Genomic DNA, 17,870 nt, shown 5'->3' with positions numbered 1-17,870 from the left:
TTGCATTATTCATTCTACGGTTGTATCTTTAAAAAAAAATTGTATTTTAAAGTCATATTACGTGGATTAGTCCGCACTAGTCGCGTCAAGTATGCTAAATTACTACGTACTAGGTGGAATAGGTATTTGGATCGAGTACTAATAAATACTAGGAATAGGTGCACCTAGTATCAAATTTACCTAGTATAACCCATCTCTAATTGGCACCATGCAACAAATGTTACGTACAACCCTTACGTATTCTCAGTTCTCCTATGCCTATGAAGTTTAATAAGTTTCACAGCCACCAGCTAATATCTCCATCGGCAACTAATAGGTCATATAAGCTAGAACGTATAGCCTTAAATAGGCTAGTGAGGAGGCTCTTAAAACCGCCCACAATTTATGGTCATAACGATAAGATGTGTTCGGAACACGTGCTTCTCTTGCAAGTCGATCGTGATACGAGCTGAAAAAATCCGGCACGAGCGAGACAGATAATTACTGAGTCTTTCGGACTTGGCTATCTGATGAAAAGTAGTTGGGACTACTGAGTACGAACGAGCAAATAGATACGGATCTAACTGCTTGTTCGCCTCGAGGAACGTAATTTGAATCTTTATAGGCAAATCGGTGTTATTATTATAAATATTTCCNCGAGATCGAATCAGAAATGAGGAGATCCGTAAACGAACTAAAGTCGCTGACATACTAGCCCGACGGATACAAGCTGAAGTGGCAATGGGCAGGGCACATAGTACGCAGAACTGACGGCCGATGGGGCAGAAAGGTTCTGGAATGGAGGCCGCGTACCGGAAAACGCAGCGTGGGACGTCCACCTACAAGGTGGACCGACGACATCGTAAAGGTAGCAGGGAAGCGCTGGACGCAGACCGCTGCCAATCGATCAACATGGAAAGCATTGGGGGAGGCCTATGTTCAGCAGTGGCCTATGGGGCAGCAAGGTTCTGGAGTGACATGCAATAAATAATTTGAATTTGGAGTGGAGGCCGCGTACCGGAAAACGCAGCGTGGGACGTCCACCCACAAGGTCAGCAGTGGACGTCTTATGGCTGAGATGATGATGATGATGACTTACACTTGCAAGGGATATTTGCCGATTTAGCTGCTCTTTAAAACTCAGCGATATGGTGTTTCAGAATCAGCGTCTCGTATAAAACTCACTGGCCGACTAGCGAATTCACTTACGTTACGCATGCGGCATGACGCGTCGTTGTGCAGGCACAGTGCAGGTGTGAGTGTTGTGCGACGAAGTGCGGGTGCGTCCAATCAAAACTTCGCTTGTTTCGCATCCATGTTGCATTCAATAGATATTTTGGTTTATGATTTTATGATAAAATTTTTGAGGTAAAAATATTCGAAAAAACCAGATTTCAAAGTCAAAATCCGGATTTTTTTATAGCCTCAAAATCCGGATTTTTCAGATATTTTCGAATTTCGAATATTCCGGATTGCAATCTCTACATGTGAGTGTTCTAGCTGGAAAATTAATTTCTTTGTAAGTTCAGTAGATTTTTCTAGGCGAAAACCTGGAAATGGTACGTGACTAAAATCTAAAAGCTGCTTTACGTTCTTAGTGGCTAAGGCCGGCAATACACGGGCAGCTCGAGCAGTTAGTCAGTGATCAACATACGATCAAGAGTCAACAGCTTGAAGCTGCCAGTGATAACTGCTCGAGCAGTTGGTATTAACTGCTCAACAAATCACAAGCGCGCGCACCGTGGAATGAAGAAAGTGGGCGGAGGTAACTGCGCGAGAACTGTCGACAGCTCGAGCAGTCAGTTAGCTGGCGACTGCTTGACCGCACGCACGATGAAAATTCACCGTGCTGTCGACCGCCCGAATCAGTTGCAACTGCTCGAGCGGTTCGTGTATGTGCGTCCATAGAACTCTGCGGTTCACTGTGCAGTCGCAGCTTGAAGCTGTCGACCCTGACTGTTTCAAGCGGTCCGTGTATTGCTGGCCTAAGCGTGTCTTGTCCAAAAAATCTGAGTTGCCCCTTTGAGCCAGATTACCCAGATGGCCAGCAGGTTGGGGGGAGGAGAGAAGACACTTCCTCCTGCATTCCACAGGCCATCAACACCGTCAGACGGGATTGGCCATGTGGTTCCGGCTAACCCCGTCGGCCCGCCATTGTGAGTAGCGGGGAGTCCTGTCGTTTAGGGTACCACGTCCACGGAAGGAGTCTTGGGTTTCTAGTACCCAAGACGACAACCACAATGCGGTAGCGGTAACACCCCAGGTTTTTAGTAGGTTCTAGTTCCACATAACCTGCCGCAGCAGGTATGGACTGGCCCCGACTGGTCCAGAAGCTGGTTACACCCATGATCAATAGAATAGCTCTATCAGCTTCTTTATCTGAATCAGTAGGTGTACTGATACCGGTATGAGTTAGAGAGAGTTCATCATCATCATCATCATCATCATCATTTCAGCCACAGGACGTCCACTGCTGAACATAGGCCTCCCCCAATGCTTTCCATGTTGATCGATTGGTAGCGGCCTTCGTCCAGCGCTTCCCTGCGAGAGAGAGTTCCAGCATTGATATTATATTCGAAAATAAATAAACCAGCAAGTCTTAGTTGACTGTTTGGTTCAAACATTGAAATGTAGGTTAGGAGGACTTAGGAGTGACGAAAGTGATAAGCATTGACGTAAATCAAGAAAGGCTTTTTGTGCTTTGTAGGTCAACGTAAGTTTGTAGGAGTATTATTGGCCTGAACATAAAATAAAAAAATGCTATTCTATCAACCTGTTGAAGACCTACCTGAAACACTTGCGAATCTTGCGATGATTAATAGTAAACTGATATTGCTACTCCATTTTGCTGATGGTCTCATCGTTAAAATCCAGATTATGTAATAAAATGTATGTAACATAATATTATAATTAGTATCATTACACAATAACCAATAGTAAAACTGCAACCGATGCAAAAAGTGCTTGTGCAATGTAATGTCAACGCGCGAGCGCATTTGACGGTCAATTACAAGATGTATGAGTTATTTTATACTTTATGCCTTTGTGATAAGGTCATGGGATGGAGCAACCATAAAACGGACATTTCGCAAAGTGGTATGCGTATACGCCGTAAATGTACGGTGGTGGCGAAATGTACCGGCGTTCCGAACTGTCGCATAACATAATGTATTTCCTTTTAAAAACAAAAAGTAACTAAAATCTATGGATAGGTACAGTTACCGTCAAATAGTTCGTGTCACCCAAAGTAGCCAAAAAGTTCGTAACATGCCTTTGTTAGAGTAGGCGCACACCGTTGATTTTTAGTTGGCCGATAGTTGTGCCCGATTTTGATTTGTATGAAGAATCGGCCAAATCGAATCGGCGTAGTGTGCGCACTCCCATACATGCCCATACAGAGGTGGAATTGTGTAAAGCAATCGTAATCATTTGACAGTTCATAACGTACGATAAAGTCAGTTAAACAAAGCGTTTGACAGAATAATCGTACGTTATGAACTGTCAAATGATAACGATTGCTTTACACAATTCCACCTCTGATCAACTGCCCGACTAAACTATCGGCCGACGAAAAATCAACGGTGTGCGCCTACTCTTACAATGGGAACAAGGTTGTGTTGATAACTTTTTGGCCACTTTGGGTGTTAGGAACTATTTGACGCTGACCATACATAAAAATGTTCTTCATAGTATTGGAGGCAGATCTACACTTAGCTACTATTAAAAAAGTTGAATGCTGCTTTTAAAAACTTTCACTAAAGATTTTTATCTTTTGGGTTTTATTTAGGAACTTCAATCAGTGGTAATCATTAGTTTAAGTTTCTATAAAAAATCACACATTTTCATTAACAATCAATAAGTATTGACTGAATATGTATCTGCTGTCTGCTAGTAAGTAATAATATGACAAAGTAATTCAAATAAAGATTTCAAAGCAATACAATTAAAACGGAAACTTTTATAGATAACATCTACATGTGACCACACAGTGACACGACAGTGCACATGTACCGGGCACATTACAACATTAAATACAATTAAGATTGTTGTAATGTACTATTATTATGTTCTATAGTATAATTAGTGTGATAGAGTATTGAAGGCAACATCAGATAAAAATTCAAGGAAATTATGATAACAATTGAATATGATTGGATTAAAAGGTTGTAATACTCAAAATAATATATGCCTTTTTAACATCTTTTAGAAACTAAAAGAAAAACGACACCAGTAAAAAAATCAATTAAAATACGCTCCAGATAAGTTTAACTGAAGAATAAAATTACAATAGCATACACAGAACTCTCAACTCAACTAAATAATAAGTGAACTCCTTCGAAAAATAATTCTTAAACTAAGACTAACTGCAGATTTACCAATATCAGATAATGTTTTATCAAAGAAATAAATATTACGTACTTACATACACACAAACTCCTCGAGAAGCAATTGTTATCCAAGTATAAATAGTATTATGTAGGTCATTGTCTGTGTCTCGCTTCCCAAATGTTAATCACATCTGTTCAGAATCAACTGACGCTACTTAGGTCTTATACCTACTTACATAAATAGGTACAATGCATTTTTTTTATCACAAAATCAGGTTTTATTTCAATATTAATTACCTACAAGACATTAAAATGTACGAATACTCGCCAATCTATTAATTGCAACAGTTTTACTGGTACACGTTATTTTCAGAGAAAGTTTGGCTTCTTACATCGCGGATATTGAAGTAACCTACACGAACGGCGAAAAACAGATGGCGAAACAAAAAACTTAAAGATAACATTTATTTATAAGTTCAAGGTAACTGCTCAGGTTAAAGCGATGTAGAAGATAATTATAGAACAGATAATACACGAAAGACTGCATCTTGATTTCTTGAAAATGCGGACATCGAAAGAAGTTTGTTCAACCTTGCAATTTTTGTGAAAATAATAAATTAATTCAGCACTTACTTGGTATGATAAAACTCCTGTGGAATTATTCACGATAATACAGGGAAGCAGTCACTCCAAAGGATAGAGAAAACGAGAAAATAAACAATTTTCTTTTTCTCAAAAACTGCTAATACCAAAATTCCAAACACTGCGCCGGATTTTTTGTTTGTTGCCATTATTTAAAAGCTGTCAAAAATCTCTCAGTTTTCATAAAATACCCCCAAAATATTTTTTACGTAAAATAGCCCTCCTGTTGCTATAAAAATTGAGAGAAAGTAATTTTAGTGTAATTTTAAGAAAATTATATCAAATTCATTATAAAAATGTGAATTTTTTTCATACCTTAGCCTTAGAATCTAAGACCTTTGTACAAAAAAAAGAAGAATTCTAAGCAGTTATACTTCTTCTAAGAATTTGTCTTTTTCTTTCCATTCTTAGAATAATTATAATTCTGATGAAAATATTAATAGTACATACACTTCTTGATGAAGTTTTTTTACCACTAAAAATGGGTAAAATGAACAATGATTGCAACACTAGAACCTGTTTTAAAATGCGTTTCGTTCTACGATAACTAAATAAAAGTATTCAAATTTTCTCTGCTATTACAATGACAAATTATCTTTTTTTGAGTAGAAATGTAAAAAAAATATTGTTTAGGTATATTTATTATGTTACGAATGATAAATAACAGAAAATTATTTATAATATCATCGTATCTATTTAACGGTATCTGTGTTAAACGAAAAACAAGTTCTGCAATGTTCCCTTGAACACAATACTTGTTTGAATTGTTTGTAAATAAACGTCTAAAAAATCGTTCTAAAGTTATTGTATACATTTAATGTATTATTCATTACATTATTATCTATGACAAAAAAAAAACATTTTGCTTGTATTTTTTTGTAAAATGTACATTTTAGATTAAATAAATAAACTTTTACGCTCCAATTTACGGATTGTGTTTGATGAGGTCATCATATGTTACTTTCTGTCAAAAGTGTCAAAAAAACGTCAAAAGTACCTATCAAAACAAATTGGTTTGTTTTACTTGAAATTATTTTCTAATTTATCTCAGAAAATAGCCATAAAATGGGTTTATTTGGTAAATCCCCGGAGAGGAATCCTAAGGAAATGGTATTTTAATTAATATTCAGTGAAGTGTTTATGGCAAAGGTAAATTTTTGCTCTAAAATTCTGTGTTCATGTTCCAGGTAAATGAGTGGTCCCACAAACTTCGAAAAGAAGGATACAATTTGGATAGACAAATTCGTAGTATGTATTTCCTTTTGTTCAGGTCAAATACTTAATTAAAAAAGTTTTATTGCTATAAGTTAATGTTGAAATAATTTTGATCTTGAAAGAATGTTTTCTATTGTGACCTTCATTGTATTAGTCATAGCTTAATCCTGAAAATATGTTCAGCATGTCAATGGAAAAGTTATTTATATTAAATTGATAGGTATACAGCGAGAAGAAGAAAAAATAAAAAAGTCACTGAAAGAAGCTGCAGGAAAGAACGATAAACAAGTGTGCACAATACTAGCTAAAGAAATCATAAGGTCTCGTAAGGCGATCAGTAAAATATACACAAGCAAAGCACATCTCAACTCTGTTCAGATGCAAATGAAGAACCAACTAGGTAAGGTTTAATATAATTGAATGTATTATTAGAATTTACTATCTCAGTGTTTCTTTTCTAGTATGTAAGAGTTCTGAGATATTTAGAAAGTAACAGTAGATGTTTATTAAGAATTTGGGTGACTTAAATAGTCATCTAATATTATAAGTAATAGTTTTTGTAGTATTTATTTTTTCTAGATCTGTTTATAAACTCTTTTGTCGCCTTCCTATCTGATTTATCCATTTCTTGGGCACTATTTCATCACTAAGCTGACCTCTATGCCCCACAGCCTGATCCCACAAGGCTCACTCTGTACCCCTAATATATTGCTTTTCATTGCATATTTGACTTTGAAATTTATGATGTGTTGTTTCTATTCACAGCCACATTGCGGGTAGCTGGGTCATTACAAAAATCTACAGAGGTAAATAAAATCCTATATTGTCTTTCATAATCATTAAAATAATTATGTTGTATCAATGTCTGCAATTTTTTCAAAAACGAAAAGAAACCAAAAGAAATACAAACTTATTAACACAGGTAATGCCAGTCATGTAAATTGCTAAATACTTTCAATGTTGCAAAGAAAAAAAATGAAGAATGCGATTCTAATTTTATTTAAGGCCCCTCGCCCGCAGTGATTTGTAGCGATACAGTAGCGATTCTGTCGCACGTTCGCTTCGTAGTAGTAGCATTGCTGTCGTTCGTTTACGAAACGCGCGACAGCATCACTACAAAAAGTCACCGTGGGCGAGAGGCCTAAACTCCACTCTTCTCCCTACCCGTTTTCACCATCAATCCCTAATTTTTAAGTGACCCCTATGTATGGTAACACATAACAGGAATTTTGTTTTCATAGGGGTCACTTAAAAATTAGGGGTTGATGTTGATGGTGAAAACGGGCATTATTGTAAACTTTTTGCACACAGGAAATGCAAGTCGTGTATTATGGCTACATTTACCTTCAATGTTGTCAAGAAAAAGAAATGAAGAATGCGATTCTAATGTTATTTAAGGCCCCTCGCCCACTGTGATTTTTTGTAGCGATACAGTAGCGATTCTGTCGCGCGTTCGCTTCGTAGTAGTAGCGTAATAGCGTTGCTGTCGTTTGTTTACGAAACGCGCGACCAGCATCACTACAAACTTACAAAGTCACCGTGGGCGAGGGACCTAAACTCCACTCTTCTCCCTACCCGTTTTCACCATCAATCCCTAATTTTTAAGTGACCCCTATGTATGGTAACACATAACAGGAATTTTGTTTTCATAGGGGTCACTTAAAAATTAGGGGTTGATGTTGATGGTGAAAACGGGCATTATTGTAAACTTTTTGCACACAGGAAATGCAAGTCATGTGTTATGGCCACATTTTGGACATTTTACACTGCGCTTCTAGTCCCAAACTAAGCAAAGCTTGTACTATGGGTACTAGACAACGGATATAAACATACTTAAATACTTTTTTTTGTAAATACATACTTATTATACATCGAAAACACCCAGTCCAATACAAACAAATATGTTCATGCACACAAATGCTTGCAGAATTGCTAAAATCAAGTGGCAGTGGGCGGGGCACATNGATCTTGAAATCTTGTTTTCTATTGTGACCTTCATGGTATTAGTCATAGCTTAATCCTGAAAATATGTTCAGCATGTCAATGGAAAAGTTATTTATATTAAATTGATAGGTATACAGCAAGAAGAAGAAAAAATAAAAAAGTCACTGAAAGAAGCTGCAGGAAAGAATGATAAACAAGTGTGCACAATACTAGCGAAGGAAATCATAAGGTCTCGTAAGGCGATCAGTAAAATATACACCAGCAAAGCACATCTCAACTCTGTTCAGATGCAAATGAAGAACCAACTAGGTAAGGATTTGACTGTATTATTAGAATTTACTATCTCAGTATTCCATTCTAGTATGTAAGAGTCCTGAGATGTTTATATTAGCAGTAGTAGTCTGGCCCCTCTTTCTGACTGCTATGTGCCCAGGGCCCCGTGATCGAATGGGCCCCGTCTTCTCAAAAAAACTTTTTCCAGATGATAATTGATCCTTAAGTGCCCAGGGCCTCTAGTAGGTTGAAGACGGCCCTGGCAGTAGTAGAAGTAGATGTTTAATAAGTGTTTGGGTGACTTAAATAGTCACCTAATATTATAAGTACTAGTTTTTGTAGTATTTTTTTTTTAAACTCTTTTGTCGCCTTCCTATTTAGTTTTATCCATTTCTTGGACACCATTTCATTACTAAGCTACTCCAACAAAGCTCACTCTGTATCCCTAATATATTCGTTTTCATTGCAATTTTGTGTTTTTTTCACATATTTGACTTTGAAATGTTTCTTTTCACAGCCACATTGCGGGTAGCTGGGTCATTACAAAAATCTACAGAGGTAAATAAAATCCTATATTGTCTTTTCATAACCATTAAAATAAGTTGTATACCCACCCAGTGCATCAATGTCTGCTATTATTTCAATAACGAAAATATACATGTATACGTAAATTTTTTTCAAAAACTAAAATAATCTTAAAAATAATAAACTTATAACAAACTTCTTAATTTACATACCTTCAATGTTGTCAAGAAAAAAAAAAGAAGAATGCGATTCTAATTTTATTTAAGGCCCCTCGCCCACGGTGACTTTTTGTAGCGATACAGTAGCGATTCTGTCGCACGTTCGCTTCGTAGTAGTAGCGTTGCTGTCGTTTGTTTACGAAACGCGCGACAGCATCACTACAAAAAGTCACCGTGGGCGAGAGGCCTAAACTCCACTCTTCTCACTACCCGTTTTCACCATCAATCCCTAATTTTTAAGTGACCCCTATGTATGGTAACACATAACAGGAATTTTGTTTTCATAGGGGTCATTTAAAAATTTGGGGTTGATGTTGATGGTGAAAACGGGCATTATTATAAACTTTTTGCACACAGGAAATGCAAGTCATGTATTATGGCCACATTTTGGACATTTTACACTGCGCTTCTAGTCCCAAACTAAGCAAAGCTTGTACTATGGGTACTAGACAACGGATATAAACATACTTAAATACTTTTTTTTTTGTAAATACATACTTATTTACATAGAAAACACTCAGTCCAATACAAACAAATATGTTCATACACACAAATGCTTGTACTGTGCGGGAATCGAGCCGGCTACCTCCGGAATAGTAGTCCGTTTCGAACCACTACACCAAACGGCCGACATTTACCTTCAATGTTGCCAAGAAAAAAAAATGAAGAATGTGGTTCTAAATTTAAACAATTTTTTTTTTACAGGTCATGCAAGCCATGCAAGCGCTGATCAGGCTGCCAGAGATAGCGCACACTATGCAAGAGCTAAGCAAGGAGATGATGCGTGCCGGCATCATCGAGGAAATGCTGGACGAAACCATGTCCTCCATGGAGGACGAGGATGAGGTGGAGGAGGCGGCGCAGGCGGAGCTTGACAAGGTAATGACGTCACATAGTGCTAGCACTCATCAGGCTGCAGAGGAGGAGGTGGAGGAGGCGGCGCAGGCGGAGCTTGACAAGGTAATGACGTCACATAGTGCTAGCACTCATCAGGCTGCAGAGGAGGAGGTGGAGGAGGCGGCGCAGGCGGAGCTTGACAAGGTAATGACGTCACATAGTGCTAGCCCGTGGGTGCAACTTTCGAAGGCGTTGTGACGTCATTTGTCAACGCTCTTGAATAACAGTAGTCGCTGGATGCGTCTGAGAGCGGTACATACGTTGCAATATAGCCGTTATTACAACTGAGTAAGGTGTTAGTGTTTAATATGCGCCGTGTCTGCACTGTACCTTTTAGAGACGTGGCGTCATTTGTCGATGCTTTTGAATAGCAAGTCTTAGAGCTCGACGAGATGCAGTCCCGGCTGGAAGCGCTGCGGTCTTAGAGCGGTACGTTGCAATGTAGCCGTTATTACAACTGCGTAAGGTGATAGGGTATAACACAGCACGCGCCGTGGCTGCAACTTTGAAAGGAGTTGTGACGTCATTTAATTTTGTCGATGCTCCTGAATAGCTATCGTCTTAGAGCTGGACGAGATGTAGTCCCGGCTGGAAGTGCTGCGGTCAATTCCGTAAAGAAATTCAAGAAAAAGTCAATTCCGTAACAAGTGGGTTAAGAGCGGTACGTTGCAATATAGCCGCTATTACAGCTGCGTAAGGTGCTAGTGTATAATATGCGCTGACTCGTAGGTGCAACTTTCGAAGGAGTTGTGACATCAATATGGACGCTTGATGACGCTCTTCAAGAGCTTATAGCCTTAGAACTCGACGAGATGAAGACTTCCCGGCGGAAGCGCTGCGGTCTTAGGAACCGTCCTGCAACCGTGCAACATACCGATGTTGCATTGTAGTAGCTATTACAACTGCGTAAGGTCTAGCACTTTACCAAGTCGAGCACGCGTCGCCCGCCACCAGCAAAGAGGAAGAGGTCCCCGAGCCGGACGAAAGCGAGCTTGACGAGATGCAGTCTAGGCTGGAAGCGCTGCGGTCTTAAGAAGGTACAGTAAGATCGTTTTATCCACGAAGACGCGCCCCACCATTCTTCCGCTAATGTTTCAGTGTTATCGGCACACGCTAAATCATCCATGAGTGCACACGCACACTACAATAATGACGCTCGGATTGCTCGGATCCCCGCACCCCGCGCTTCCCTCGACCAAAAATTGGTGAGGCGTGTCTTCGTGGATGAAACGATCTATACAGATTTATTTTTGTTGTAAAATAGCACCTGTTAAAACTACCCTTATAGGCAGTGGGAATATAGTTCCCACCAAATTTTGAACTTTACTTGCTTGTCTTAAGGTCCATTGCGGCGTTGCCAATTTCATTGATATAATTGACACATGACCTCAAAAGGATGATTAAGGGTCAGCTTCCCGACATTGCGTGTAGTTCGCTAATTTGGACCATAAATTATGTTATTGTCGTTCGTAGAACAGAATGGGGAAGCTGCATTTAGCTACAGTCGGTATCTAAAGTTGTAACATTACTAAGCATTTGGCAATCTAAAAAAGAGGATTTATTGTAGTACTTACGTAAATGAATGTAGGCACAATGGAAATAGCAGCACGTTTTTTTAAAACGAATGTGAGTCCCTTGAGTGTTCTTTTATTATTTTTTCTACTGTTTTTAGGCACATTGAATACGACTGCGTTTTTTTATTATATTCGATTGTTTTTTCAATCTTCTTTTGTTTTTCTTCCAGGGCACTTGGAAGAAGGTTAAACGAGCGCAGGAGTCGAGTAACAAACGCCTTTATGTAAATATTAATTATTGTTGTAACGATTAAGTTCGCGCTAGTGAAGTGGTGATCGTTTTTGAGATTTGCGCATCTTCGAGCTTAATATTGTTTAATTTCTATCTATGTTTCATTTACTTGCTGTGCAACTGATCTGTCTAAAAATATAATTTATGGGAATAATTGGAGTACCTTTACAATGCTCTCAGTTGAAATACTGCTTCGTAGATTTTTATAGATATGCAAATACTTGAATTTTATTTATATAACGTCACATTGTGTACGTTACGCAAATGCAATCGCAAACTAACTAAAAAAAGCGTATTGAACAATGTATTTAAATGTATTTTTTTACATATTATTATTCGGTATTGTGAAATCGCAAATGGTGTTTAATTAAAACTAATTAAAAATAGCAACATTTGATTCTATTGTTATGTTTAAACCTAATTGGCTCCTTGTAATTAATGTTATACTGGTCGAATGTCTATTTAAATATTATGTTATTATTTAAATTCATAATAACTGATGTGTTCTTAGATGTACAAAATTAAGTGCAAATTGCTAATGTAGTTTTTCGAAGCATCGTGTATACTTACAAACTTAAAACATGAAGATTTGTTATAAAAAATCGTTTAAAGAACAACAGTTTCCATTAATTTTATGAGTATACTTAAATAGTCAAGCAATTATACCCCAATATGAATATTATTTATAATATTAAACAACCACTCTTCTGTACCTAATAAATATGTTCTGCTATAAGTATATTATTTGTTGATTATTATCTACATAATAAAACTTTAATAAAAATGGAATACTTTTGCAATAAAAATATTCACTAACGTTTATAGTTATTTCAATTATATTGCCCTTTCCTAGAGTTCTTTTAAAATAATGGCATAATAGTTTAGGTAGACCTTGTCACATTATACCGATTAAACATAATTATGTTTTTTTAAATCCTTTACAAATAATGTTTACTCAATTCTTATTTAACCATGAATACATAAAATAATCTAGCTTATTATCCTTAATTTTTATAGGTATTTTTCAGTGTAGAATAAAACCAAAGAGAATCTTTCTAAAAATATATTTTAATACTATGGTTATAGCGGCTATAGTATAGTGCCACGGCAACACTTTTCACGTTCCTAAGGCGCTACGCATGTGCCCGTTTGGTCTAGTAAACAAAACTGAATCCTTGCATAATTTATTCAAAGTTCATTTTTGCATATCAACTTTAGTAGATTGCAAAATTGAACTTATAATCAAAGATTTGAAATAGAACACAGGAAAATGAACGCCATTATTATAAGCTCAAAGTTCATTTTTGCAAGACAAGGTAAGAGAATAGATATGGATGGATTAGACTTTTATGATTTCTATACAACACTGAGCTCTAGCAAGATGAACGAAAAATCTAATTCTAGACTTACAAGTGAAGGAAAAGCAATTTTAATAATGAAATTAGGATTAAAATCTACAAGATATGTCTGGCACAACAGTAACTTATTTCGATACGAATTATCTAAACTTAAATCTAAATTCACAGCTCAAATTGTTGCGGTCTTCTTCATACTTTCAGTATTAGAAGAGGACAGCATGTCTTTTGTAATCTTTCTTTTCTTTCTTTCTTTTTCTAATCAATTTTGGCATTCAAGTTATGTTNTGACGTCACATAGTGCTAGCACTCATCAGGCTGCCAGTAGCGCACACGATGCAAGAGCTGAGCAAGGAGATGATGCTGGACGAGACAATGTCCTCCATGGAGGATGAGGAGGCAGCGCAGGCTGAGCTTGACAAGGTAATGACGTCACATAGTGCTAGCACTCATCAGGCTGCCAGTAGCGCACACGATGCAGGAGCTAAGCAAGGAGATGATGCTGGACGACACAATGTCATCCATGGAGGAGGTGGAGGAGGCGGCGCAGGCGGAGCTTGACAAGGTAATGACGTCACATAGTGCGAGCACTCATCAGGTTGCAGAGGAGGAGGCGGCGCAGGCGGAGCTTGACAAGGTAATGACGTCACATAGTGCTAGCATTCATCAGGCTGCCAGTAGTGAACACGATGCAGGAGCTGAGCAAGGAGATGTGGGATATGATGCTCAACCACAATAAGGAAGTTAGATGTTAGTGCTTCCTTCCGAGCGGGTGTTGTGCTCGGGGACCAAGGTCCAATTTACACCATCTTGGTTTGTCTATATATACTTGGCAGGATATAAAACTCCGTCACCGCGATGCAGGTATGTATGAGCGGCGGAGTGTGCCATAGTGTAGTAGTGACAGCGCCATCTGTTGGTACACATGGAGGAGGTGGAAGAGGCGGCGCAGGCGGAGCTTGACAAGGTAATGACGTCACATAGTGCTAGCACTCATCAGGCTGCAGAGGAGGAGTTGGAGGAGGCGGCGCAGGCGGAGCTTGACAAGGTAATGACGTCACATAGTGCGAGCGCTCATCAGGCTGCCAGTAGCGCACACGATGCAGGAGCTAAGCAAGCAGATGATGCTGGACGACACAATGTCATCCATGGAGGAGGTGGAGGAGGCGGCGCAGGCGGAGCTTGACAAGGTAATGACGTCACATAGTGCTAGCACTCATCAGGCTGCAGAGGAGGAGGTGGAGGAGGCGGAGCTTGACAAGGTAATGACGTCACACAGTGCTAGCACTCATCAGGCTGCCAGTAGCGCACACGATGCAGGAGCTAAGCAAGGAGATGATGCTGGACGACACAATGTCCTCCATGGAGGACGAAGAGGAGGCGGCGCAGGCGGAGCTTGACAAGGTAATGACGTCACAATTTCACCCTCGTGCCCCTCGCACATGGCAATTTTTTGTGTCCACAACCTTCCTCCCATCCCACACATCGAAGATTTTTTATGCCCATAATCTTCCCCACCAACCTGCACATCGTTGATTTTTTGTTCCCACAACCTTTTCCCATTTCCGAACCTGGCAGATTTTTTAGTACCCAGTGGGTACTACCCACATCTTTCCCCCAACCCAGTACTTGGCCGATTTTTAAGGCCACAACATTCAGTCACCCGCCCTTCCTACACTTGGTCGATAGCCAACTAGTGATTCTTTTTATTTAGGTTAGGCTGGTAAGTAATAGATCTGTTATACCAAAGTTCCCCAAACAATGTGCTATCATAGACCACTTGCTGTGTCTTGAAGCTGAGCAAGGAGATGAAGCGCCCTGGTAAGCCATGGTACCTCTCTACGTCCCATCACTCGTTAAAGGTCGCGATAACTGGTATTAATAACATTGCAAGATGTTACATTACTAAAAAATATTGTTATTACAGATTCATATTGTGCTGTGTACTATCCTTAAAGAAATAAATACGCTTTAGAACCGACTATCCCCATGCAACTAATCTCCCCATTTGTTCCTTGTGTATTTTAATTTAAGTTTTGTTTCTTACAGGTCCTCTGGGAATTAACCCAGGGCAAGTTGGGCGAAGCACCCGCTCCGCCAACGGCCGTCGGCGCGCCCTCCACCAGCAAAGAGGAAGAGGTTCCCGAGCCGGATGAAAGCGAGCTCGACGAGATGCAGTCTAGGCTGGAAGCGCTGCGGTCTTAGAGCGGTACGTTGCAATGTAGCCGCTATTACAGCTGCGTAAGGTGCTAGTGTTTAATATGCCGACTAATAACCGACCCGTGGGTGCAACTTTCGAAGGCGTTGTGACGTCATTTGTTGATGCTCCTGAATAGCTATCGTCTTAGAGCTGGACGAGATGCAGTCTCGGCTGGAAGCGCTACGGTCTTAGAGCGGTACGTTGCAATGTAGCCGCTATTACAACAGCGTAAGGTGCTAGTGTTTAATATGCGCCGACCCGTGGGTGCAACTTTCGAAGGCGTTGTGACGTCATTTGTTGATGCTCCTGAATAGCTATCGTCTTAGAGCTGGACGAGATGCAGTCTCGGCTGGAAGCGCTACGGTCTTAGAGCGGTACGTTGCAATGTAGCCGCTATTACAACAGCGTAAGGTGCTAGTGTTTAATATGCGCCGACCCGTGGGTGCAACTTTCGAAGGCGTTGTGACGTCATTTGTCAACGCTCTTGAATAACAGTAGTCGCTGGATGAGATGTAGTCCTGGCTGGAAGCGCTGCGGTCTTAGAGCGGTACGTTGCAATATAGCCGCTATTACAGCTGCGTAAGGTGCTACCGTTTTAGTTCGATGAGTCGTATCTGTAGCCTTTGGAGACGTTGTGACGGCATTATGGATGCTTGTCGACGCTCCTGAATAGCTATCTTCTTAGAGCTGGACGAGATGCAGTCCCGGCTGGAAGCGCTGTGGTCTTAGAGCGGTACGACGTTGCAATATAGTCGCTATTACAACTGCGTAAGGTGCTAGTATTTAACATGCGCCGACCCGTGGGTGCAACTTTCGAAGGAGTTGTGACATCAGTATGGACGCTTGTTGACGCTCTTCAAGGGATTATAGCCTTAGAACTCGACGAGATGAAGACTTCCCGGCGGAAGCGCTGCGGTCTTAAGGTACAGTAAGATCGTTTCATCCACGAAGACGCGCCCCACCATTCTTCCGCTAATGTTTGAGTGTTATCGGTACACGCTAAATCATCCGTGAGTGCACACGCACACTACAATAATGACGCTCGGATTGCTCAGATCCCCGCACCCCGCGCTTCCCTCGACCAAAAATTGGTGAGGCGTGTCTTCGTGGATGAAACGATCTATACAGATTTATTTTTGTTGTAAAATAGCACCTGTTAAAACTACCCTTATAGGCAGTGGGAATATAGTTCCCACCAAATTTTGAACTTTATTTGCTTGTCTTAACGTCCATTGCGGCGTTGCCAATTTAATTGACATATGACCTCAAAAGGATGATTAAGGGTCAGCTTCTCGACATTGCGTGTAGTTCGCTAATTTGGACCATAAATTATGTTATTGTCGTTCGTAGAACAGAATGGGGAAGTTGCATTTAGCTACAGTCGGTATCTAAAGTTGTAACATTACTAAGCATTTGGCAATCTAAAAAAGAGGATTTATTGTAGTACTTACGTAAATGAATGTAGGCACAATGGAAATAGCAGCACGCTTTTTTAAAACGACGTTGAGTCCCTTGAGTGTTCTTTTATTATTTTTTCTACTGTTTTTAGGCACATTGAATACGACTGCGGTTTTTTATTATATTCGATTGTTTTTTCAATCTTCTTTTGTTTTTCTTCCAGGGCACTTGGAAGAAGGTTAAACGAGCGCAGGAGTCGAGTAACAAACGCCTTTATGTAAATATTAATTATTATTGTAACGATTAAGTTCGCGCTAGTGAAGTGGTGATCGTTTTTGAGATTTGCGCATCTTCGAGCTTAATATTGTTTAATTTCTATCTAGTATGTTTCATTTACTTGTTATGCAACTGATCTGTCTAAAAATATAATTTATGGGAATAATTGGAGTACCTTTACAATGCTCTAAGTTAAAATACTGCTTCGTAGATTTTTATAGATATGCAAATACTTTAATTTTATTTATATGGTGTAACGAACGTGAGTTCGTTACGCAAATGCAATAGATAACTAATAAAAAAAAGTCGAATTGAACAATTAATCAGTATTTAAATGTGTTTTTTACAAATTTGGTATTGTGAGATCGCAAATGGTGTTTGAAACTAATTAAAAATTTCAACATTTGATTCTATTGTTATGTAACCTAATTGGCTCGTTGTAATTAATGTTATACTGGTTGAATTCTTAAACTATAAACATTATGTTATTATTTTAAATATAACTGATGTGTTCTTAGATGTACAAAATTAAGTGCAAATTGCTAATGTAGATTTTTTCAAAGCATTGTGTATACTTAAAACTTGAAGATTTGTTATAAAAAATCTTTTAAAGAACAAATGTTTCCATTAATTTAATGACTATTTAAGTCAAACAATTAGACCCCAATATGAATATTATTATACAATGAAACAGCAACACTTTCCTGTACCTAATACGTTCTGCTATAAGTATATTATTTGTTGATTATTATCTACATAATAAAACTTTAATAAAAATGGAATACTTTTGCAATAAAAATATTCACTAACGTTT

The 17,870-nt window shown here is 39.0% G+C and overlaps 1 protein-coding gene and 1 long non-coding RNA gene across 3 annotated transcripts; both read left to right on the top strand.

Annotated features, from left to right (window-relative positions):
• Positions 1-5,870: 5,870 nt before the first annotated feature.
• On the top strand, positions 5,871-17,805 carry Vps24 (vacuolar protein sorting 24). 2 transcript variants are annotated; one of them, XM_028322266.1, is made up of 7 exons: positions 5,871-6,059; positions 6,137-6,197; positions 6,385-6,564; positions 8,899-8,939; positions 9,830-10,003; positions 15,232-15,391; positions 17,004-17,805. In XM_028322266.1, exons 1-6 carry the CDS (start codon positions 6,015-6,017, stop codon positions 15,385-15,387), a joined length of 657 nt encoding a protein of 218 aa, XP_028178067.1. In that variant the 5' UTR covers positions 5,871-6,014; the 3' UTR covers positions 15,388-15,391; positions 17,004-17,805. The 2 variants fall into 2 exon arrangements, with proteins under 2 accessions (XP_028178067.1, XP_028178068.1); XM_028322267.1 differs by lacking the exon at positions 8,899-8,939 and adding an exon at positions 6,930-6,970 and having other exon boundaries at positions 5,931-6,059; positions 17,004-17,359.
• LOC114365652 (uncharacterized) lies at positions 10,237-12,488 on the top strand. Its single transcript, XR_003656969.1, has 2 exons — positions 10,237-10,450; positions 11,766-12,488. It is a non-coding gene; the product is annotated as an uncharacterized LOC114365652 (long non-coding RNA).
• Positions 17,806-17,870: the final 65 nt, after the last annotated feature.

This window comes from Ostrinia furnacalis, unplaced genomic scaffold (assembly GCF_004193835.3).
Source record: "Ostrinia furnacalis isolate ACB-3 unplaced genomic scaffold, ASM419383v2 OfSCF7606, whole genome shotgun sequence".
Classification (NCBI taxonomy): domain Eukaryota; kingdom Metazoa; phylum Arthropoda; class Insecta; order Lepidoptera; family Crambidae; genus Ostrinia; species Ostrinia furnacalis.
This window is presented reverse-complemented; position numbering and strand designations above follow the sequence as displayed.

Excerpts from the sequence above, each read along its gene's own strand:
- Vps24 (XM_028322266.1), top strand. The coding sequence starts at position 6,015 with ATGGGTTTATTTGGTAAATCCCCGGAGAGGAATCCTAAGGAAATG. Across the intron at positions 8,940-9,829 it reads CATTACAAAAATCTACAGAG|GTCATGCAAGCCATGCAAGC; the intron begins GTAAATAAAATC and ends TTTTTTTTACAG. Across the intron at positions 10,004-15,231 it reads CGCAGGCGGAGCTTGACAAG|GTCCTCTGGGAATTAACCCA; the intron begins GTAATGACGTCA and ends TGTTTCTTACAG.